The 24779-nt window shown below is 43.5% G+C and overlaps 2 protein-coding genes across 3 annotated transcripts in view; both read left to right on the top strand.

Annotated features, from left to right (window-relative positions):
* Window positions 1-24779, top strand: part of ANLN (anillin, actin binding protein) — an 819922-nt gene that overhangs the window by 478581 nt on the left and 316562 nt on the right. The gene's annotated exons all lie outside the window — the stretch shown is intronic.
* Window positions 83-24350, top strand: EPDR1 (ependymin related 1). Its single transcript, XM_005145070.3, has 3 exons — window positions 83-341; window positions 20271-20479; window positions 22226-24350. Exons 1-3 carry the CDS (start codon window positions 91-93, stop codon window positions 22414-22416), a joined length of 651 nt encoding a protein of 216 aa, XP_005145127.3. The 5' UTR covers window positions 83-90; the 3' UTR covers window positions 22417-24350.

Below are 24779 nucleotides of genomic sequence, written 5' to 3'. Positions count from 1 at the left end.
GCGGAGGTGATGCTGTTGGAGGCGGTCCTCTTCCGCCCCCCCCGGCGCAGCCCTTGCCCGTCCGCCTGCGCGCTGTGCGGGGTGCGGAGCATGGCGCAGGCGGCGGCCGGGCTGCGGCCGGTCCCGGTGCTGGGGCTGGTGGTGCTGGGCTGCCTCCTGCTGCGGGGCGGTGCGGACGCGGCCGGGGCCGAGCCGTGCCAGGCGCCGCGGCAGTGGGAAGGGCGCACCGTGACCTACGAGCACGGCACGGGCCGCAACACCAGGGCCGCCGTGTCCTACGACGGCCCCAACCAGCGGCTGCGGGTCCTGGAGGAGAGGAAGGCGCTGATCCCCTGCAAGAAGTAGGTGTGCGGGGCGGGCAGGGCCCCAGGCGCCTCCCGGGGATGGGGGCGATGCCGTGGGGAGGGGATGGCAGCGGCGGAGCCCCTCGGAGGGACCGGCGGGGCGCGGCTGGGGGGGGCGGTTGGTGCGAATCATCGGCGGTGGGCAGGAAACCTGGCACCGACGGGGGTTACAGCAGTGCCCCGCATGTATCTGTGTTATATATAGCTATGTGACTATAATCTCCCTATGTATCTATATGCATAACTATCTCCATATCAGCTATATCCATATCTATATATATAAACTATGTCTCTAACCTATATGCATATCTATATATGTAATATATAATATGTAATCTATAGAACTAATATGTAATAGTTAATCTACATCTGTACCTAATAGCTAATCTATATATCTCCACATATACTATATTATCTATAACAATATCTAAATAGATACCTATAATCTATATTTAATATCTGATTTCTAATCTATACCTAGTCTTTGTATCTGAAATAAAATCTTTATATTGATATCCAACATCTAGATCTGTCTATCTAACATCTAATATCTATTTCTATATCAAGATATATATATATCTCATTATATAATGTATACCTGCGTCTCTCTCTATATATCCCAAGAGATTTATGATAAGCAGTGTCAGCATTTTACCTTCAGGGATCTTTCTTTCTCCCAGTTCCTGATTTGTTTTTTTTCCCCATTCCTTTTGTTTGTTTTAATGGAATGGGAAGTGAGTCCAAAAACATGCGGTAACATGGGTATAATGAGGTCTGGTGAAGAGATTACACTCAAACACAGGAATTATGTCACAGGGGGGTTTCTAGCCCAGTAATTAGCTAATAAGGTTAAGTCACAAGTTCTCTGGTCATTCTCGGTTCCTGCAAGTGGCAGGTGATGAGTGCAGGGGGTGAGGATGCAACTGTTCCCTGTGATACACACTGCACCAACTGCCCAGCCCTGGAGGACCTCCCTGTTCTTAAGTTATTCAGTGTTCCTCTGCTAAGGCCATAGCAAACCCATCAAAAATCACTGTGTCATTGCTGAAAGTAAGTGTAGAAGAAAGCTGGCCGAAGCAGGGCCTCTTCTTGCTTCAATCTGCCAAGCTCAGGCCCTGACAGCTTGGGTGGAAGAAATGATCAGCCCAGAGAGGCCTGAGTGAGTGTGAAGTTTCTGGGTACCAACCATCACTAGCTCTTAAACCCATGTCAGGACCTGCCTGTGTGAGAGCAGCCAGTCTGCCCATATCCCCACCTCTCCCATCTAAAAGACGTTCAAATAAGTGCCTTATTCCCAGGGATGTGCAAACCAAGGTGAAAGCCAGCCTGCAAACGCTGTATCATCCCAACTAAATGGCCTCTGCTGTTAAGAGATCAATATTCCTTTTTGCTGCTGGCATTTTTTTCCTCACGATGATCAGTTTCTTGCCAATATCACATAGTCATTGTTTTCACCTTCCCAAAGCCTTGGTCCTTTCTCTGACAGTCCCCAAACACTCTTAAAACTGTTTGAGATGCTTCATTTTCAAACAAAGTTTCCCCTCATCGTGAGCTTTTTTCTTTACTCCTCTTTTCATCTAGGAGCCCTATGTTAAAGGCAACGTACAGCTGCTAGCTGGTGGTTTGATAACATGCAACATAGAGGCTGACACCGGCTGTGCTCAAGCTCCTCTTCGTTTACAAGTCCTAGGTTGACCTTTATGTTTGACAAGCATAAGAGTCTGATGCAAGTCTTTTCTAGCTTCTAAGTTGTCATGAGCTCATTTCTTCAAGCTTATGTTTATTTTATTTGAAGCCTTCAAGACTGAATAATTATTCTACATTTTCTGGGCCAGATTATGGCTTTTGCCAAGATCTGCTCTTTTGACAGCTTTGATCAATATTTGCTCTGGATGCAGTTCCTTCTGGGCTGATAGGGCTGTAAGGAGGCAGGTGCACTTGAAGCATCTCTCTGTTGCCTTTTCCTGTATTAGTTTTCTGTTGTAGACAACCTCCGACCTCAGGGATCCCTGCTGATTCCAGGGTGACCATGTCTTCAGCCATCCAAAACTGGTGGGTGGTTTCATGTGCACAGCGAGTGTCTGCTAAGGGTGTGACCCCGCTTCCATTGAAGTCAACGGAAAGACTCCCATTGATTTCAGTGTGTGTTGGATCAGGTCTGGAGCTGGGATCACCACTTCACTGTGGACACAGTGAGTCATAAACTGAAGCCTTCAGAAGTCAGAAGCAAAGGGATTTGTGCTGTCTGTTGAAAGTAGCCTCTCCTCCTCTGCGCTTTGACATTGACAAGAAGAGGGTAATCATGCCAAGGCAGTGACTACAAAAGCAACAAGAGAAATAGCTCTGTCCTGGTCTCCAAGGAAGGTTCAGCCTAAAATCTCACAAATGGACACGTTTTGCTCCTACCAGATGTAACTTACGTGCAGCAACCGGGGTTGGCCAACAACCACATTCTTATACAGAGTGTTTTCTGGAGTGGATGTTCATTGGACATAGCTCTAAGTTAGCTGATGATTAATCAGGGATACAAAGAACTGCCTGTGTAGAATGGCTTGCAGGCTCATAACCGCAGGACAAACCCCAAAACTTCCAGTTTTCATTGTTTCATTGTGGCATTTCCATATGTACATCAAGCCAGTGTTTTAAGTAAACGCATAAAACATAACCATAAGATGAATCAATTGTGGGTATGAACGCAGAGGGCAGAGACAGTCTCCTCTTTTGGTTTTGTGTAGCCCTCAGCTGATACCAGGAGAAGAGGAAAGAAAACAGAGGCTTTTATTGAGTAGATTGGGCAACTTCCCGTTTGGAATAGGTCAGAGCATGAGGGTTATTACCTGATATGAAAAGAGAGCACTTGAATCTGTTCCCTAGAGCTCTTGAGGCAGAGCTGCGTCACGTTACCTGTTCAGCACAGGACATAGTTTTATTTTTGAATTATTTGATGTTATTTGTTATAATAAATATTTATTTTAATATTTTGTTATTTTATTATTTATTTCTATTCCTTACTACATGGAGTTACATCCTTTTGTGCTCTCTGTGTATTCATCCTTCCTTGCTCTTGTTCAACCCTCTGTTGGCCTCCGTCTCAGGACACTTCCAAAATAGGTAACAGGCATCAGAATGGTTTTGTCTTTGAGGCAAATGTGTTTCATTTGAAGGTAACATCTGCGGGTTCAGTTGTTACTTACCAGATGCCATGTTAACAGAGGTTAACTCTTATCTTCCATGCTGTTTTTCCCAGAGTGATTTTCAGGGAGGCCCAGGAACAGTTTGTCCTATGATAAATGTGATGATGGGGAGCACAAAAGTTCTGTGTGGCCAGGAAAGTCAGTATGAGGAATAAAACTGATTTCTCTCTTGTAGGAGTGTATTTGAGCAGCCACCACTTGTACAGCATGCAGCACATTGGCATGCCTGTGTGTATGAGACTGCTAGGGTTGTTGTCTGAACAATCATAACTGCAGAGTGGGAAAAAACAACCTGGAGATATCATATCAATGCTTATTTAACACTTTCAAACTGTAGTTTCAATTGTATTTGCAAAGACAGGCACAGTCATGGGCAGGATTAACTCCTTCACTTGGCAGCAAAAGCTCCTAGTACAATAGAGGAGAGACAAAGCCATGTTTATAAGGATTATGTCTGGTATTCCAGCAGGCTCTTTGCATATTCCAAGCCATGTCATTGACTGAAGGGAAGCAGCATCCGGTCAGGTGCAGATACAACAGCGTTCATCTGGAGCAGAAGTGATGACTGTTCAAAGTGTGTCTGACTTAACCTCAACTCCTTCTGAGTCGTTTTAGGCTGTGTGATTGTAAAGGAAAACCAGCAGTGTCTGACCTATTAAAATCCTATAATCCAGCCATTCTGTGGTCATTTTGGTGACTCAACTGGCAAAGTATTGAGCTGCCCTGAGCAGCTGCACATTTGTTTCCCAGCCTGGGTTTTGGGAGGGGTTTCTGCAGTTTAACGTTTAGGGGAATGAATGATGGTGATGGGTAAAGTGTTCAGAATAGTCCAAGTTGCTTGGGAACCCAAGCCCTGTTTCTGAAGGTTGTGTAGTGTGTCAGACTGCCGAGAGCCTTAATTTGCAGGGAAACATAGAATTTTCAGCAGTTTCTCTAAATCTAATGAGAGTTCTTGAGATCTAAAATGCTTCGTTAGCTACTGTGTCCATAAGTCACCTTTGAGGATCAAAGGTGGGTACTCAAACCTCCTGCATTTACTTTTTTCCTGTAGATGCCAAGTTCTTTCAGGTGTCTGGTGCTGGTAATGCCTGTGAGTTTGGAAAGCTGGCACCAGAAGGCTGCTGTGATGGATGCAGGCTGGCAGTCAAAGTGCTAGGCAATAGCCTGAAGCATGCAGCAGTTGTTCTAGGGAGAGCTGTGTGTGAGGATTGGTGTTTTCACAAGATACATCACTGTCATTTCTATGCTATACTCTTTTATTCTGTGGTAGAGACTTGGAGATGGAGTTGAACACAGAGAGACTCAAGCTCATCATTTGTCCTGTGCTCGCAGACAGGATGCAGACAGTTGATGGTGACGTGACGGAACAGCTAAAGCAACACCATGAAAGGAATCTTTATATTTATGGTCTTAATTTGGACTCCATTCAGCTTGAGGCCTGATGTAATTCAGATGGCACAAGTGGTCACATCACACCTATTCTCACAGGACTAAATGCCGTTTGTCTGAAGGAATATCTCCTCTGAAGGATAGACCATAATCTCCTAATTCCATAATCTCCTAATTTAGGGCTGATCTTGCACTGCTGTGAGCTGAGAATAAAACCTGGTTGTGCATTGCTTTCAGGGAAATCTGGGGGATAGAAGCATCCAAAGGATACTTTACCTGCTGGTGCATTAGTCCTGAAGTTGTCATCTCTTTCAGTTAATGATTCAGGTCTCCTTAACCTTAACTGGTTTAAGAGCCAGTAGTTTAAAACAGTTTTAGGTATTCAAGGGAACATTTACTGAAATGCCTCCAGAAATCTGTCCATTTGCATGGTTGGTGAATGCATCAGAACTCTAGATTGTAGAAATCTCCTTCCATCCTCTCCATTTTGGTATGAACAGGTAGCTAAACGACACGATTAGATGTTTAAATACAGGAAAGGACAGTGGCATAGCAAATAATGCTGGGTTATTCAGAAAAAGCATAAATAGGCTTCTCTGTCACATAACATGGAAGAAGGTTAAATGTAAAGAGCTTTGGGAAAGCAGAGTGCTTGCCATAGTGCCCAGGGTTGTGAAGAAGTAAGGGTAGGAATAAGAGGCTTGTGAATAGATGTGTAACATTAGAAACTGATGCAGTCTTAGAAATGGACTGGTGACAACTGAGGGATGAACATAGTAGGGTCAGGGTTTTCTTCTCAAGCCAGGATTTGGGCCTCAGATCTGTGCAAAGACTGGAGGAAAGAACCGTCTTCCATATCTGTCACACTCGGGCTGCTTTCTGGAGAAACAGGTTTGTGGCCATCAGGCCAGTGACTTCTGGGCTATGGATCTGTGCAGCTGCAGCAGCATCACTCCAACTCCTGACCCTCTTGGCCAACTTCATCCCTGTCTTCAGATAACCTTCAACTTGGCTTTCCCTGCAGATTTGTAAGGAATTGCATGCTCAGTAACTTGCTGTGTTCAGTCTCTCAATGTGTTTTTACCTGTTACTCTTCTTAACTCAAAGGGGAAATTATTTTCTCCTCCACAGTGTTTTGAAGGCATGGTATAGTGTCTGGCATGCCAGGGAGGGGGTGATGTCTGTGTGCAATAGGGCAACCTTGTGCAATATTTTGGCTCTTCTCGAATAAGGACCATTATGCCCAGCATGGCATTGCATAACCTGAAGTTACCACCGGCCAGCGACACCTCTCCTCGTCTCTGCCAAGCAGAGCTGTTCCTTTCAGCTGGTTTTGTTTACTGCCCTGCTTTTATGGCCCTGGGGGAGATGCAGGTATGTTGACAAGAGGTCTTGGATTCCACACAGAAACTGTGTCCTCCCGAGGCTCTGAGTATGGCTCTTTGCCTGTGTCACGGTCATTCTCTGATAGCTGAGAGTCACTACTAGTCGAGGACAGCATTATCTGCCAAGAGTTTGTTCCCACGCCTGGAAGCATGGAAGGACCAACATCTGAGACAGGTCCTGTTTCCAGCAGTGCACTCACTTCTGGAGCTGGTACCTTTTATACTTTCACACCCAGGAGTAAATGAGGAGTTTCAGCATCACTGGCCTTGTCCAAAACCTCGTTGGTGGCAGTAAGGAAGAATCACTTGTTTTCATAGGAACTTGTATAATTCTTTTCATCTTTTATAAATATAGATCCTTGACAATCATTTATTTGAGGGTCAGTTTCATAATTCCTTTGAAGGTGATGTGCATACATTTGGCATTATTAAAAGGTGCTTCCCTTGTACCACAAAAAAGGAGCAAAGTAAGAGTAATATTTGCAATTCTTGCTTTTGTTCTGAGCATTTTAGTGGCAATCCTCCTACAGCAAGTGGGGCTGTTCCCATATCTTAGCAATGACCATATCTTAGCAATGACCATATCTGTGCATTTTGTCAGATTTTGTTTTGGGATTTACATGATATTCATGATTTCTGGCATCAGAACATGAATTTGGCAGGCACTTCCTTGTACAGTGCTCACACTGTAATCATTACAATTTTTCAGTCTTTGGCTACTAAGATTTCATGTGTTTGGGAGCTACTTAGTTATTCATCCCATGGAAGGCTACTTTGTCCCTTTCATTTGTTATGGAGTTCACCTTCTTACTCTGGCATCATCAACACTATGTTTTGTGGGCCATAAGCAGCCCAGAGGAAACTTCCATCCAGCCTTTCCCTGCTGAATAGCTCCTTGTTGGATTAATAATTACCTGGTGCTTGGATCCCCCTGTGTTGCTGCCCCAGTGCCCATGTCAGAGGAGTAGAAGGGACTGGATGCACAGGTTGGATGTGAATGGTTGAGGGGCACTGGGGCATGAATAAGTTCTTGTCTGACAAAAACCCACCCCATAAGAGTCTGGAAGTTGAATTATCGGACATCATTGATAGATACAAAACTATTCTAAATGTGGATCTCTGTCTCCATGGTGTTTGTCAATAAAAACCTTCAAAACTTAATCGAGGTATGTATAGAACTTCATTAACTGTCTTATTCAACCCAAATCTCACAAAGAGCCATCTAAAAGCTGCAGGTATAAAGAACACATGAGGTTTATGTAATTCTGGAAGAGTAGTGAAAGTCTGGACTGCTGCCTTCTTTAGGATCTTAGAAGGCTAAACCTGTTTTGCTCTATCTCCTCTCTAAATTATAAACCAAAGCAATCTCTGCACTGCAGTTGAAATAATCTTTTAAGATGAAATATCTAAGAAGTGGCTTATCCCTAAGTTCATTAAACCCATTTGTCTTCTCACATGGAAGGCAATATCGCATACTTACTGCATAGCTGGCTTTCAACATGTATTATTTATCCTAAGGACGGTTCATAATGAAATGTGATACTGTGGCTGGTGATAGCAAAAAAGTGCAGAAGACCCAAGTTACCACACATATTGCAACATCCCATATTAAGGTTACTTATGATGAGCCTCTTTTCTTTACTCTGTTTGAAAAACAGCATTGTAATGATGTCCTGCTTATTTACCTTCTGGTCAGTTGAGTAGGTCACAAGTAATTCATCCCACAAATGGCTTCACTGACTCTCATTGACTTCTTGTGCTGCAATGTGCTCTTCAGAATCTGCTCCTTTATAGCTATTGCCAAGTATAATTTCATCTTTATGAGGGTATGTTCAAAACACACTGACAACGGTGGTATTGGAGGGAGCAGTAAAGCACAAGTTTTATGATGCCTGTAACTAATATCCTGGGTTGTTTACTGGGAACAAACTGTTTTCTGATAGATTTCTTTATTTGCTTAAGAACTTTCTTTTTCTTAAGGCCTTCATGTTTCTGAGGAGATTTCACCCAAAGTTTTCCCAAGGGCAGTTTTGTGCATGACAGTGCTAAGGGCTTTTAAACACTCCTGTGGAGCACAGAGTTGATGAAGTGAATGCAGCAAAGAAAGGTCTCATTTTTCATTTTTTCAGTATCTCCTAACACCATTTGCAACTGTGGATTTATCATATTTGGATACTTTCCTTGCCAGGAAACTTAGGATGCTGCCATACTTTTTAGGCAGCCAGCACTGGCAAGTTTACTCATGCTATGCACTTATGGTAATTCTGAGGACGTTTACTATTTGGGAAGGGGAGCTCCATACAGGATGAGGAATTCTTACTACAATTAGTTCCCAAATTAATGTATCCCTATTTAATTAGATCCAGATTTGTGTCCTACATCTTCTGTACAAGAAATAGGTTTCTTTTTTGTTCTCTGTGGTGCCACCTCAGGACTTGGACACCTCCTTGTCTCACTTTAAATACCTGTGCACAAAAGCACACATGGATTTGCAGTCAGACTGGTTTGTTGTCTGGAGAGAGTGAAAGGGACACATTTAGACAATGTGCTTGATAAAGAGTGGAGGTGTCCCCTGGGCTTTCTTATGTAGGGTGGAAAGAATTCGGGAACATAAAAGGAAGGAAGGGTGTGAGAGTGGAGATGCCCCTTACATTTTGTTTCTCCCTTTGTTATTATGGAAACCTAAAGGAGCATTCAACTGCCTCAACAGAGAAGAAGATGAAAGACTTGCTGTGTTTTTTAATATACCTTCTGGTCTGCTTGTCTCCAAACCCAAATGTAAGCATGCAGATACTGATTCTCAATGCATTATACCATTTCATACCACATGTACCCCATAGGCAGGTTAAGTTCATAATGTAAATAGTCTTCTGAAGTAGCAACAGTTGGACATCAGAGATGGAGACAGAACTGGGTATAATTCAGCTACATTCAGCTTACCCAATCTGTCACGTTGGTTGTGCTCATGTAGTCAAGCCAGGTCAAAGTGATGTGCAGTCTGGCACGGAGGCAGGAACTGCTGTTCGAGGCTCTGAAAGAATGGAAAAAATCACTTACAAAGCTCGTATCATGTCTCTGCAGGCTATGTATTGTAACTGAGATGCTTATATACTGTAGCAATAGTAACTATAAACATTGTCCAGTGTGTTCAGTGTCATTTGGGTTATTTGTGTTTAACCGTGGAAGTGTTCTTTAGATAGCCAGTATTCTCCTCCACAGTGGGCTAATGAATTACATGCTGTTTGCAGTTGCTGCCCCCATTTAAAATCAGTCTGGGCTTAATAACTAAATATTTGAGTGCAGTTTCAGGCTGTAAAAAATCCACAGATCACTCTTTTACTTCTAAAAATGACGCTTAAAATATTACAGAAAGGAGAGCATCTCCTCATTGCAATATGTGTCTGATGTTCACAAGGAAATTAGTATAGCATATGGACAAGCATCAAATATAAAGACAAAACCCTGCTTCAGTCACTATCCTGAGCTGTTTATACTGAAGCGATGTGTGTACAAATTCATCTTTGTTAGAGCTGATCATCGCAGCTTCCAGCTACAGTGCCTTGAGATGTACTGGCTGTTACCAGCAGCAGCATGGGGCTTGGTTGGTGCAGAAAGCTGTTCCCATCCTCTGTTCCCCAGGTTCCTTTAGCAACAAGCCCGCTGCTGCTGCTGGGAAGGGCTGCCCTGTGGCACTGGGAGCTGTCAGGACTGGGACCTGCAGTGTCCCAGCAGCATGTCTCTGGCCAAAGAGCCTCTTGCCCAAAGCACTAACAGTTTGCAGAATGAGGCTGACCGTATTGTCACAGCCAGTGTGTTATACAATAGCCTTTCCTTGCTGCCCTGTGAAGCCTTAAGGATCTTGGCCAGAGTGAGTTTCCTCTATGATTTTTACTGCTTTTCACCCTAACCCTAACCCCTGCCTCCCTGGCAGTGTGTGCATGACACTGGGCTCTGGGTCAGGAAAACACCCCCAAATTGGGTAGGCATACCTGTTTGCTGAGGACTTTGGTTTGTATTTGTGTCAGATGCTAAATGGTAAAGCTATTTCTGTCATGTTTTAAGCAGCATGGGTAGTCTAAACATGTTCAATAGGTCTAGTGACCTTTTCCTGAGTAATGGAAAACTTTCAGCTGTGCCAGTGCAGTTTATACCAGTATTATTTACAGGTCTTGCCCTCCTTGCTGCTGCTTCTTAGGACTGGTCTTGAGTGAAAAATAAACGTGTCAGGGGTTTAATACTATTAAAATGGCAAAAAATAGATCTGTATTCTCAGCCTTGCTTCCTTCAGCTGTGGTTTCTGTGATGGGCTAACAGATGACCAGGGAAAAGGTTCTGCATCAAATGCACTGACATGTACCCTAAAGCAAGTACTCCATACTGTGAAGAGAAAGGGTTTGAAATGTATATTCATCTGTTAACTAAGTATGAATTTGCAGCCAGGCTGATTTTTAAGGTCTGCCAGTATCTTGTAATGCATCATGGGTGTTGCTTAGGGATGGTTCCTACAAGCAGTATACATGTGGTGGCTGCTGAAGGTCCCCCACAAAAGGCAGAGGAGTTGTGGGTTATCACTGCTGTAATAACAAAACCCACAGTAACTCAATAGAGGACAAACAGTAAAATGCAATAGTTTTGAGAAGAGCAATTTTAGCAGACAGTTCAACCTTTTAATTATTCCCTTCGCATGCATGTGTCATGTGAATCCTATCTCCCCACTCCTGGTTTTGGACAGGGTTTGTCTTTAACTCATTAATGTGATAGTGTAATTAGGGCTGGCTGTAAAAGTGAACATTGCTGAGGATCCTCAGTGTGCAGGAGGCAGCACTGTCCCTCAGATCCCCAGGGTCCCCATGTGAAGTGCAATGGAGCCTCAGCCCTCAGAGCGCATGCACAGTTGCCATCATTCACAGAATCACAGAATCAATGAGGTTGGAAAAGACCTTTAAGATCATCAAGTCCGACCTTAACCCCAGGACTGCCAAAGCCACCAGTAAGGGCTGTGGCTACACTGGTTTAAGGACAGTGATTCCACAACTTCCCTGGGCAGCCTGGTCCAATGCCCGATTACCCTCTTAGTGGAGAAATATCTCCTAATATCCAGTCTAAACCTTCTCTAGCTCAGCTTGAGGCCATTATCTCTTGTCCTGTTTTATAAAAGCATGCATGGTTTATATAATTAATATGACTAACTAACAACAGAGCCAAAAGAACTGACCAAAATGATCCCCATCGAAGGTTGTGACTTACATAAAGGTGAGAACACTGAACTCCACAACTCTCCAACTCAAGGCTATGCTTTCACTGCACATCATTTGTCTGCTAAGTTCAATGGTCCTGAGCAGGGCCATACCTCCCTGATATAGAGCATTCGGTAACATACCAGTTCAAGAAGTCATTGTCTGGGGACACCAACTTCCACCAAAGAACACTTCTTTAACCTGTGCAGACAACTTTTGAGGTACAAACACTGTAAATTCCCTACCTTCTTTTGAAGCAGTAAGGAAAACACAATCCAATAGACCAACAGAAACCCATTCCCAGCCTGGTTAAAAGCACTGCCCCACAGACAGCTCTGAGGAAGGAAAGTGAGACAGAATGGCAGCATTTGAATGAATGCTTGATGACCTACACAACCTGGTATTGGGTCTAAAGTCCCTTTTCTCATCGTACAGGTACCTAGAGAACATCAGGCTGAACAGAGAGCAGTGCTAATTTGGGCCACTGCTTCTTTCTACACAGGAAAACAACACAACTAAAATGTCACCACAACAACTACCCCCAAAGTGCTTGCAATACAATTAAAAAGGCCCAAACCAACCCATAACCTAAACACAACACCTCTTTTCTGTTACGGATTCTGTATTTTCAAGGACTAGATCCTTCCAGCTGTTACTTACCAGTATCCATGGAAAGGATTCCTGCTCATTCTTAGAAGTATGAGTGCTTTCTTGCCTCAGAAGCAGCTTTTTGTGTGCTTTTCCCACACTGTTACTCACAGCTCCATCTAGCACCTTCATCTCTAGTGATGCTTCACACAGGACATCACCCAGACCATTGCAAGAAGTAGACCAGGTAGTTTTACTCATAGACAGATACCAGCTGCAGAATCCTCTCCAAATCACAGCCAAAAAGGTCTCTGAAGCATGAAAATGTGGAAAACTCCCCATAAATGCTGAACGGGGACACCCGGCAGGAAAAACCAGCATGGAGCCTTCCTCCTTGCATGGTGCCAGCCCTAAAACCATGGTTGACTCTTACAGACTCCCCACACAAGTACCTGCTGCTTCTCCAGCAACAAAACTTCCCAGTTATGTGTGGAAAGGAATTGGAAGTTGCTCAATTTGTACAACACAGGAGGACAAAAAGCCTCTTGTGCTACACCCCAGGGAGCCTTGTGCATGGGGTTACCTCACAGACCAACCGCCTGGAAAAGAAGCGCTTCACTAATGCACCACCTGCAATATAGTAACGGTTATTACAATAAAACGCTTATTAAAAAATCCCAAGTAAATTTATAGCCACTTTGCTTATTTTTTGCTTGAAACGTCTGTTTTTAGCTCTGAACTAAACCATTCGATGCTGCCGGTTGCCCGCCGCCGCGCTGAGGTAACTCGGGCCTACCGCAGCATCATGGCGCCAGCGGCTCCCCTCACGGAACCACCAGGATGATGGGGCTGGGACCCCATGGAGTGGTGACACCGCCATGGCTCTCTCCCCACCGTGCACCCCACAGCCCCACTGTTCTCCAGGCACAAGGCCCCTTACCTGGGGATGTGTTGGCCCAGCAGAGTCGGCCCCGGTGCTCCGGCGATGTCTGACGTGGAGCCGCTTCTTCTGCGGCCATGTTGATATATGGCTCAGGAAGTGACCCCAGAGGGTGTTCAGCCCCTTTGGGCAGGCAGTGGTGTCAAGGGTCTGAGTTATAGGACTGATAATGTCAGGACTAATGGATGGAGCTTGTCTGTTACCTACATGTTAAGAGTGATTCCATGATCTGGGTCTCCAAGTCACCATGTAACCTGTCCAGCCTGGAGAAGTAAAGCTTCATTTGACCCTTGGTTTTCTTACCAGTTCTTGTCAAGGCTGGGATGTAAAAGGACACACATACAGATGATTTCAGAGTATCTCGTAAGTGACCTCTCCTTGCTTAAGGTGATGCTGTTTTCTTCAAGTAACAGGGAGAATAACTGTTACTCTTTTTTAGCTTGGTGTATACTGCACAGATTATAATCACTCCTACCCCAGGCTTCCTTTTGTAGCCTAACCATGCTCAGTTTCTGCACAGGTCATAGAATCATAGAAGAGTTAGGGTTGGAAAGGACCTTAAGATCATCCAGTTTTAAGCATGACACCATTGTTTCTGTTCTCTGAACTGTATTCTAACAGTTCCCTTAAGTGTGGCATCCAAACCCAGGACACCATTACCACTCTGACCTCATTGGGGCCGAGCAGAGCAGAAGAAACAAGTGTTTAAATCCAGTGATGAATCGATGCATTCAGCACACGATGTTGCAGAAGGAGGAAGAAGAGCCCTGCACAAGGACCAAAAGGATGGAAGGAAGAAGTTGTTTTTACACTGGAGGGAGGATGAAGCAGTGTCAGGACTTCAGGGTGCACTTGTTCCCAGTGATGTCAATCCCTGGTTGGTTAAAAATAAGCTACACTCAGACCTTTGGATGAAGATGTTAGGAAGTTGAGGTGTACTTAACCTCCAGACTCTGTTGTCTGATTCCCCTGGCTGGCCTGACTTCCAAACTCCCTTGAAAACAGACCTGATGTGTTACATGTTTTACATTGGACAGATATCTGAAAGACCTGAATCATCCCTCTTCGGTAACTCATTGCAGATGGAAGGTGGAAACCATTACATCTCGGGTCAGTAATCTGGTACAAGTGCACATCCTCACAACTTTTTCCAGGGAATATTCCATTGTGAAAGAAAAGTTTGCTCTGTCACAATAGGGACCTACTTCCCATCTGTTCCAAAGGGCACTCTGTTCCTCAGACTTCTGCATGATTACTTTTCATGCAGGAATGCATACTGGAAAGCAATTGAATGGCCAAGTATATGCATAATGAGATTTACAATCTTGATAAAGAGCAATAAGTCTCCTGCATTTCAGGTAGTCCCTGTTCAGGGTATCTGAAGGTCCTTCAGATGGAAGGGACTTTATTTTGCTGTATCTTTCTGCTGTGTAACATAGGTACTATCATACTGGGGCAGAGCCAAGATCCACATTAATATCCTGTCTCTGAGCCAGATTCAGAGAAAGGTGTGAAAACTCCAGCTAGAGGTGACAATTAGGATCATAGAATCATTGAGGTTGGAATAGAGCTCACAGAATGCCTTAATATCATTGCATGCTCAGAAGAGAATTCCGCATCTCAGTTTTGAGCATCCAATCTTTCAAATGAGTTACTTACTTTTATATATATATATAATATATATATTGTATATAGCACAAAGGGGATGAGCAATATAATAAATGATAATGTATCTCTATGATTTCTTTCCTTATTATTTGTCCTTCCTGATGCTTTTAGTGTATATTGAGAGGTAAGTCCTGGCCTTCCTCATTCTTTTTAATCTCCTCTAAGCCCTGCTGTGATTTTCCAGTAACCTTTGTTATTATTAACCTGCTCAGGGAGCAAGACCTCACTGTGCTAAACTTCTATTACAAACCCAGAATGGTAAAATAAGCTTTGACTGCAAGTGCATTTTGATATCATGTGGTTCTACTCATATATACCATATTCCCTAGAGGTGATTCTGTGATTGCATTTAATTCACTGGAAAGCATTATGGTATCCTGGCCACATCTGCCATTCCTTAACACACAGATGCTCTCTATTAAGGACAGTGCATCTTTTAGCCCTTTCCAAAACATGACTCCCTTAAACACGATGCTTTATTGCTTTTCTGAGTTTCAACTTCGATTTGAATGCGTTGTTCTCAGGGGTGTGACTTGGTGGATCAGACTGATTATTAGGGAGCATCAGGACAGCCCAAAAGGGACAGCAATGGAAACAGTGTTCTTGCAGAACTGCATTTCCTTTAGTACTTGCTGAAGTAGCTGGTATAATTGATGGGAATACAATAAGATATTGCCTATTTCTTTCATAGAGTTCAATAATCAGAGTCACAAAAATCTGTCACCCTTCAGCTGCTGTAACTTTGACTTTCCAGCTTTCAGGTCCTGTATTTATGGTTTCCTTTCTACGTGAACTTAATAATTAGCAGGACTTCAAGTGCCTCATTTGGAAGCTGGTAGTGCTGGCCAAGTTCCTCATAGACCTTGCAAATTAGGTACCTGATACAGAAGACTTGGCCACCTTGAAAGTAAAACCAGGCCTTTACAATCTGTGAGTGATTTAAATCAGACTAAAACCCACTGCTTTTACACACTCTCAGGTTACACTTACAGTCACATGTGTTTGCACAGCGCTGTGTTTGTACAATATACCATCGGCCGGCACCGCTGCCAAGCATGTGAGATCAGATATGGTAAATGACTGTTGTCCTTGAGGTCTGATACACCAGAAGAAAAACACAAGTCTGAAATTACCGAAAACTTCCTGGGAAAGAGGAGAGGAGTTCCCAGAAATCCATGGAGAAGTGAATGCTGCTCCGCTCTGAACGGAGCTTGCCAGAGCTTTCCAAAGGCAGATGAATGTTCTTGACCTGATGAGTGTTTATCAACTGTCTGCTTGGCAGCTTTGCTCCTTTGAAAGTGTTATTAATCTGCAGAGCTGAGGAGAGGAGGGGTTGTAGTCAGCCTTGCAGTCACAGATCCCATTCTCCCAGGGCATCTTTCTTCAGTAAGGAATGGGTGAAGTGGTACCATTGTGGAAGGGGTGTTATCTAGAGGGTACAGGATTACTCAAGGATTGCATATTTGGATGGACCTGTCCATGTGCGCTAAACCAGATCATTTGTTTGGGGCTTTTTTAGTGCAATTTCTTCAATGAGAACTTCTTTCATGGTGTTTGAAAGTGTCTTTTTACAAATGGACTGGCAAAGGAGTAATAAACCCAAAGGCAGATGGATGCTTCAAGCTATCAGTTAATCTCAGAGGAGAAAGCAAAGTTGGCTTTGAAACAATTGCAGTGACCCCAACTTGATATCTTAAATAGCAAATACTGATACAAACCATATATAAAATTTTGCTTTCATTTTTCAGTTGCTCTGTAGTAGTTATGAGGTAATATAAGTCCTGGCTAACTCAGGTGGGGGTTTTAAGGATGCAATAGCTGCAGCTGAGAAAACTGGATCAACAGGTTAAAGCCCTAAGTGCATGAAACCCCGTATGGCTTTGCAGGAAAGGAAAGTCTGCTTTACAAGAACCATTGCTCCGTTGTTTCTTGGGGCAGGAAATGTGGTTTGTGCTTTGTTAATGCAATGCCTCTCTCAAATGGTTCCTGATCCCTGATCCGTGCCTCTTCAATGCTGCAGCAATCAAAAAAGGCATTTTAAGGCTCTGGTGCTGTAAGTTACTCATCCAAAGCCACAGAGCAAAACGATGCCGAGCTAGATTTAGCACACAAGGAATTTCTGTTACCCAGTCTCAGCCTCAGACCATTATTTTGCTTCTCTCTAGCAAATGACCTTGTCTGATGTGCTCCAAGATGCATCACGCGGGTCTTGGTGTGCTGCTGCCAGCACTTCTCCTCCTCTCAGTCACTGTGAAGGCAACTGGACAGCAAGCACCTCCTTCCTTCTAGGTTTGACACTCAGGAGGAAGCCTTTGGAAGTGCAGAGGAAACCCTGGAAGTCAAGTGGAGTTGATGGGCAGGCTGTGATGCTTCAGGAGTGGCAGCTAGGAAGGACCTCAGCATAGGGCAGGACTCAATGGAGACTGAGTACCTGAAACAGAGCTGGTAGCATGTTCTCAGGTCTAATGTCTCTTTGTCCTGACAAATATAAACGCAATAATTCATTGTTTTGAGTTGCATCAGTATCATGCAGAGCAATAATCCCTATGGGAGACAAGTCATTACATACATTTATTGGTTTCCATCATTTATGAGGGTCCAGGAGTGTGTCTCTGTGTTATCTGGGCTGACTCCTTGGAGGCACCTCTCACTGCTTCCCCAGAGTGGATGAGGAATCTCAGAGGTAGGATGGTGTTTGGATGCACACCCACTGTTCACAATACATCTTCATGCAAGTGCTTTGCCTCATGATTGTGTGGGCATGGTATTCTGCCCTTGCATTCAACTCAATTGGTCTCTTATTCAGAAGAGAGTACTGAATGCAGTGTGTATCCCACCTATCTGACATGATTGCTTCCAGCAAAATCCATGGGGTTATTTGTGCAGGATATAGTCCAGTGTTAAGAAAACCTTTCAAGCATAGGAGCAAAAAACATGCGTGTTTATATTCTGGAATTCATCCATTTTCAGGCACAGACAAAGGGAGTATTAAGGGCCATGAGAGAGTCCCATTAAGGGTATAGTGTACAAAGGGTGTGAGGCATAGGACAGGGTAGGATGGAATAGGATAGGAAAGGAAGGGACATAATCTCAGTCAGGCAAATAGGGTAACCTGTCCAAGGAACTTCTCCAAACCTGCTTGCAGGTGCCCAGTGAACAGGTTGAGGCCCTCTTGAAGTGTAAGAAGTGAAACTGTTATAAACCCAATGTTGGAGGTGGGCTCAGGCTGCAAATGTGTTACTTCTGAAAACACAAACTGACCACAAATCATTTCCTCTCCTGTTTCTTTGCCAAGACCTCTTCGCAGGGCTCTGTGCTTCCCCTCAAGCAGCCAGTGAAATCTTGGGCCCCTAAACCAAATAGAGGCACTATTCTTAGGGCTTGGCTGGTAAAAGGAAAAAAGAAAAAGAAAGAAAAGGAAATTAGTTTAAAATATTTTGCTTTAAAATTGTCATTTGTGCATTCATGCACATTTTGGTATTAATTTTGGCTGGTTAAGAGTTCTCTTTATAAAACAACAACTTAACCATTCACCTTTCATACACAGCTGAACTCAGGTCCTGTGTGATCTTAGGGTTTAGTTGCTACTTCCAGGACACACACAGGAGCAGTTCGCTTTCACACTCGGATGTGAGGTACACCTGGGTTGAACACTGACAGTGTAAATCATGCTCATGGCTTACCCATGGGTACAGCCACACTCTGCAGTTCTCATCCTGTGTGTGTGCTGAACTCATCCCAGCAGCACATCAATTCGTATGACTGGTGTTTCTTCTACCTATGTTCAGTCCCCAAACCAAAACCATAGGTAGTGGAGCCTCTTGCTCTGCAGAAAGGGCACAGAGATGGATGTGGGTCCTCCTTCTGCAAGTATTCAGGCCATCTGTTGAAGTCACAGTGGCTATCCCTGTGCTGGCAGTTAAATACACACATTCATCGGGTTGAAGTTTAACTACTATACAAGTGTCACTTGAATAAAGGTGACACATTTCCCACATGCAATGATAGCAATTCACAGGTTGCAAAATCGAGAACAAAAGGTAAATATTCTGTGGAATGATTGATAAAGGATAAGGAAAAAGAAAATGTGAAAAAATGCTGTTAAAAATGCAGATAAAACTTCTGTGCTAAATAAGTTTTAAGTAAGGATTTAAAATACAAAAGAAATGGAATTAAGTTCTATTCCCAGTAGCCTGCAATGCTTCACTAACCTTGCTTCTCTGTTCTTCCACAAAATGACTGTATTGTCACTCAGATATCTCAAACATGTTGACAGACTCATCTGTGAGGCATTCTGCATGCCACTTTCACAGGAGCTGCTGGGCAGCCGGCTGAATGGGAGTTGAATCATTGCAGCCTGGTTGCAAACACATAAATAAGCATATTTTAGCATTCTTGTGAGGATGGTCTCTGGACTGAATGGGATATAAAAGTGTCCTGATGTGGTCACAGGCTTGTGTTTATACAGTGGTCTGTATAAACACTGTTATACAGTGGTCTGTAGCCAAATACTTGAGCTGAGATATTCCCAGGAAGCCTCTAATAGAGGGTACACAGGTTGGGGGGGGGGGGTTAGAGAGTGAGTCCTGCCTCTCCTTTGCAAAAGGTGCAGAGCACACGTGAGGGTGTTTTGAGCTGTGCTTTGAACTACTCATTGTCTGATGTGTTAATGCCAAGTGCCACTGGATGAAAATGTCCATGAAGACATTTATTATCTCTCCTCATGGAGCAGGGTTTGGTCACTTCATATTCTATAGAAGGCAGGTTTTAAATCCTTATTAACTACCCACTTTGTTGACCTCCCCTTCTAGTCTGTGAGGCTCATTGATCTCCACACATCCCCTTATCTCTGCCTTACTGTTCTGCTATCTCCTTTCACTGCTTCTTGAGTCTGGTGGCTTCCAGAGAAACTTTGCCATTAAGGAGGCAGAACCGATCAGTTCTGCACTTGGTCCATGCCCTTGCCTCACTAAGCTACGTTTGTTGCCATGGAGGAGCATCTGTGAGGATGGCAGATACCAGATCTAACCATCACAGCAAAAGGCTCTACCCCAGTCACAGGGAATTGGATCTATGCAGCCTATGCAAGCACATTTTTCTCCAAAGGCTTATAACTTGGCCAAATCTGGGCAACTTTTAATCAAAACTTTCCCCCTGCCAAATTTCAAGTGCTTTCTCCAAAACATGGAGGCACAGGAGCTTTTTAATGAAACAGCTATTAAAAACCATAACAAAACGGGCAATAATAACATGTTTTCCTCTCGGATGTTCTCAGAAAAGTTGTTCTGTTGTTCTCAGAAATGGCTGAACCGGTTCAGTCTGCTTTATTTGTGTTGGAAAGAGTCAGCTGAGGCAAACTTTCAGCATGGGAAACTTCAGCCCAACTGGTTAGCCTTTCTCCAAGTGGCAGAGTTTAATGCAAGTGAAAAGGGACTTAAACCAAGAAGGCAAAGGCAAGCTTACTTACCAGCTTAGTAGAGAATAAGACTATATGTATTAACTGCTCTTTCTTTTTGCTGTTTCAGATTCTTTGAGTATATATTCCTCTACAAAGATGCAGTGATGTTTCAGATTGAGCAAGTTACAAAGCTTTGCTCAAAGGTTGCTCTGACAGAGCCATGGGATCCGTATGATATTCCTGCCAATTCAACCTACGAAGATCAGTACTACATTGGGGGACCTGGAGATAAAATTATGGTACAGGAATGGTCGGACAGAAAGCCAGCCAGGAAATGTATGTATGTGCATGGGGTTGTTTCATCTGAATAATGGTCATTGCCTTTGCTACCCAGGGAAAAACAGAACTCTGTATGTCTCACTCCAGCTTTCCCCATTTCTATAATGCTTGCTGGAAGGAATAATATCTCTTGTGCACAGCATATGACTTTATTATCAATGGTTTTTATTAAGAGAGTGTTCTATAGCTCAGCAGGATCAAATATGCCCAAAGGCCTTGAATGTATTTTAGTTTGTATCATACAGATTTTGGCATGGAACAGCATCATTTTGCTTCTGAATCCAGCAGCCTGTATCCAGAATTTATCTATAGGAGAACTGGTAGTGTAATCAGGGGCACACTCAAACTAGAGTGGGCATAGTAGAAACAAAGCAGGTGTCAATGTGTGCCTACACACTACTATCAAGTGTTGCTGTAGAAGACATCCAATACATGGTTCTGCAGCAGTGGAACATCCTTAGTGTTCACTTAAGTTTTGCTATCCACTACACTAGTAAGAAACATCAGCACTTGGCAGCTGAACACCTGCATCAGAAAGGAAAGTAGCCTGAATGTGCCAAGGTACCATAGGTACCATATTTTGGAGGCATAGCAGTTGGTTAGCACATCGGCTTCAGTTTCAGCTGTGGTTTACTGGTGACCCACACAACTCTAAGATGAATTTTAAACTCCACATGAAATTAATGGCACTATTCAGCTAATACAATACTTATGGTTATAGACACCTCATGTGTAGGCTGAACCTGAGCAGTTAGCCAGGGGAAGAGCTTTTCTTTCTTGACTATAAATAGAAAGAATGAAGTAGGAAATGAAGGATAAGATCATTAGACCTTTGTAACAAGGTCTCTATATCCTCTGGTATTCTACAAGAGGCAAATTATCACTTACTCCAAGAATTCTGTTTTTCAGATCCGGTATTTGTTGGAACTTTCATGGAACTTAGTATCCAGGCACATTCAGTTAATGATGTGCGATTTTTATCCTGTACTATTTTGTGTCTCCAGCGCTTTTCTGTATGACCATTCATAAAAATAACATCTTCAAGTTGTCACATCATCCTCCTTTAAGCTAATATGGCTTTGGATCCTAGAAATAGTATTTCTGTTAAACTGACAAAGGTTTCAATGGAGATAGGGGCTACCTTGATTTTACCTTCACAGAAGACTTGCTGAGGACAAGAAGCCTTCATTTCTGCATATTCAAAACCAAACTCACTGAGGTGAGAATGTTGTCAATAGCAGTGTAAGGTGACATGTCCCTGTGATACCTAAGCTGGTGGCACCAAAATTTGCCTCTTGGGGAAGCAGAGCATTTGAATAGCTTTATTGGTGAAGTGAGTAAGTGCTGCCATAAAAGTGGCATGAGAGGTGAGAGAAATCAGAGTTTATAGCACTCAGTTAAGCTTGGGACTAAGCAGAAGTCAGGGTCCTTCAGGAGAGGTCTGCTTGAAAGGTGACATTCCAATACCATGGTTTCAAATGTGCTTGGTACCAGCGTGTTCAGGTTTAAGATCATTGTGCTGTCCAAATTATACCAGCTTCGTGGCCTTTGTTGGTGTTGCCATGCATGTGGGCAGAACCGTGGGCAGTTACAGCCTATAGGCTTTGCTTGAGGAGCAGCCACTTTTGTGACTGATGTCAACATGGCACATTAATTAATTAATTTATTCATTTATTCATTCATTAATTCATTTATTCATTCTTCGGTGTCATCTAACACAGTCCTGTTTCTGCTTGGTTACAGTGGAATCGTGGGTTGGCGTTTACACCGTGACGGACTGTTACCCAGTACAGGAAACCTACACAAAGAACTACAGCGTGACAACCTCCACTCGCTTCTTTGATCTACAGCTGGGCATTGCTGACCCCTCGGTGTTCACCCCTCCCAGCACCTGCCAGACAGCCCAGCTGAGGAAGATGGAAGAGGAATGCTGATGGTGAACTCTGGATGCAAACACATATTAGCCAAGAGGATGGTTCATTAATAGCTCCTGACATCCAACCTCATTTGTCAAGCTCATTGTGGCTCTTCTGGGAATTACAAGTTTTCACTTGAAGGAGAACATAAACATGTAACTGAGCAAAATATGTAACACAGAAGTTCTCTTTTGTCACATTAATCTGTTCAGTGATGCACTTGTATAGTACAGTGACCACTATTATAATACTTATCGATAGTATTTATTTAAGCTGTGGCTGATTTTCCTTTTACAGAGGTTTGGTTATTCATCTCTTCAGGAAGACAAAGCATAAGCAGACTGCAATACTGGGAACATAGAATCATAGAATCATCCAGAAGGAAGAGCTAGATTTTGTTGTTGTTTCTGTTGTTACTTCTGGGGATTTGAGGGAAGGGGAAATATGCTCTGGGTAAGACCTCATCCCTACCTGGAAAATGCCCTGTTTTAAACAATGCACCTCAAAAGTGGGGAAATCCAGTCTATTGGCTTAGTTTTGCTTTCTGTTTTTCACCTTCCGCCCATCAGGAAGCTGATAGTGCAATGTCTGAGCTGATTTCTTTCTTTCTGAAGGGAAACTGGAGTAACTATTCATGTAATGCTGGCTGACATGCAAAGAATACTTGTCTAGCCCTTGGGATAGGGGTGTGAAAGGGAGGGAAAGAGGGAAAGATACCCCCCCAAAAAAAGGAAGCCAAAGTTTTCTTACATTTACTACACTTTTGGTACTCCAGGAGGGTGCAGTGAGACATTTCCCAGTCACATTTTACTTCAGCACTCACTTTTCAAGGTAATATTAGTTTTAACCTATGCAAAGAGATGAAGAGGTGCCGTGTCCTAAATGGCTTTCATGTTTTGTAACTATTCTTCAAAGTTCCTGTACTCAAAAGGGTATAAAAACACCTCCAGGTAGCAGTGAAACAAACCCATTCTTAGTGTGCAGTTAGTAAAGGTTAAATCAGTGTTCACCCAGTGCCTGGTGATGCGGATGGAGTGAAAGATGGAGCTGTGTGACCAGTGTGGGGAGCTGGGAGGAGGAATGGCAGGGAGAAGGACAAGTTTTGGGTGTCCCCTGAGCAGTGGGGCTGCAGGCTACTGCAATCCAAGCAGAAATGACTGTCTGGTTTCCTCTTGCTCCCACTCCCTTGGTGCCTGCCTTATCTGCTGCTCCAGCAGCATCTCAAACCTCATTTATTAACTCTGCATCCTTTTCTGGTGGGCAGAGTGGAAGCTTCTTTAAGGTGAATAAATAACTAACCAAAAAAAGCTTGTTTTCTTCTGCTTTAGAGAACTCACCAACTCTGTGCACCTTCAGGCCCTCAGAAGTGTGCAATAGTGATGGGGTTTGCCTTTTTACCACATGAAATAAATGGGCTTGTTCTTTAAGTCTAGACATGCCTTTTAGTTTATGTTTAAAGCCATGTTTTTGTCCTCTTATACTTGTAGGTACTTGTTTGCTCCAGAAGTTGTCCCAGTGCCACACTGGGAGGTTTGATGTCTGTGGAGGGGAGATGCTGGGCAAGGCCTTTAGTGCTTTATATGCTCATAGCCTCTCGTATGTGAGCAAGTGGTACAGTGGTTACTTTGCTTTCACAGCTGTGGTCAGAATGGCATTTTACTTTGCCTTGTGCCTAATGAAAGCATATGCACAGAACTGCTAAAGCTTAGGTAGCTGATTAGAACTCTTCCCCTGGACATGACCATTGCACTGGAACTTGCTAGCGGAAAGAAGGATTGGGTTTCCTTGGATTTAGAGTGCATTTAGTCTGTGCTCATTGCCTGTATTTTCTGTGACAGCCTAAATGCTAACTGCATCTTGTTCTCATTAGGGCAATGATTAACACACATTTCTTAATATCTGTGTCCTGTTGGAATCTGGAAAACATAATAAATCTGGCTAGCAAGCATGAAGCTGTGGTACTGCATCGTTTGGGATGGCTTTGTTGTGGTGCAGCAGAGAGCTGAGTAATCAGGCTGTTTGTCTTAGGTTTTGCTGACAGTGATACCATTTCTAGCAATAACACTAAAGGTTCCTTTAATATGAATTTGCAAGTCTGCTACACAGAACCATATGGCTACTTGTGCACCTCCAGAAATCCTGTTGTATTCATAGTTATGCTTTGCAAACTCAGTAAAGAGAGTTGTCAAAGAGCTGTCAAACAGCAAATTTGGGGATTACATGTTATAAATGAGCCCTGGACCAAATACAAAGCACAAAATGTGCATGGTTTGTGACCTTGGTTATCATTTGCTGTGGTTTGTTGTTGTGTGCCACAAGAGACATCTTGTCTTCATGCAGCTATGCCAATGACTGCATAAGGATGAGCATAAAAGGGCTTT

Source organism: Melopsittacus undulatus, chromosome 1 (assembly GCF_012275295.1).
Source record: "Melopsittacus undulatus isolate bMelUnd1 chromosome 1, bMelUnd1.mat.Z, whole genome shotgun sequence".
NCBI lineage: Eukaryota > Metazoa > Chordata > Aves > Psittaciformes > Psittaculidae > Melopsittacus > Melopsittacus undulatus.
Note: the sequence above shows the minus strand (reverse complement) of the source record. Positions and strands in the feature narration are given on the sequence as shown.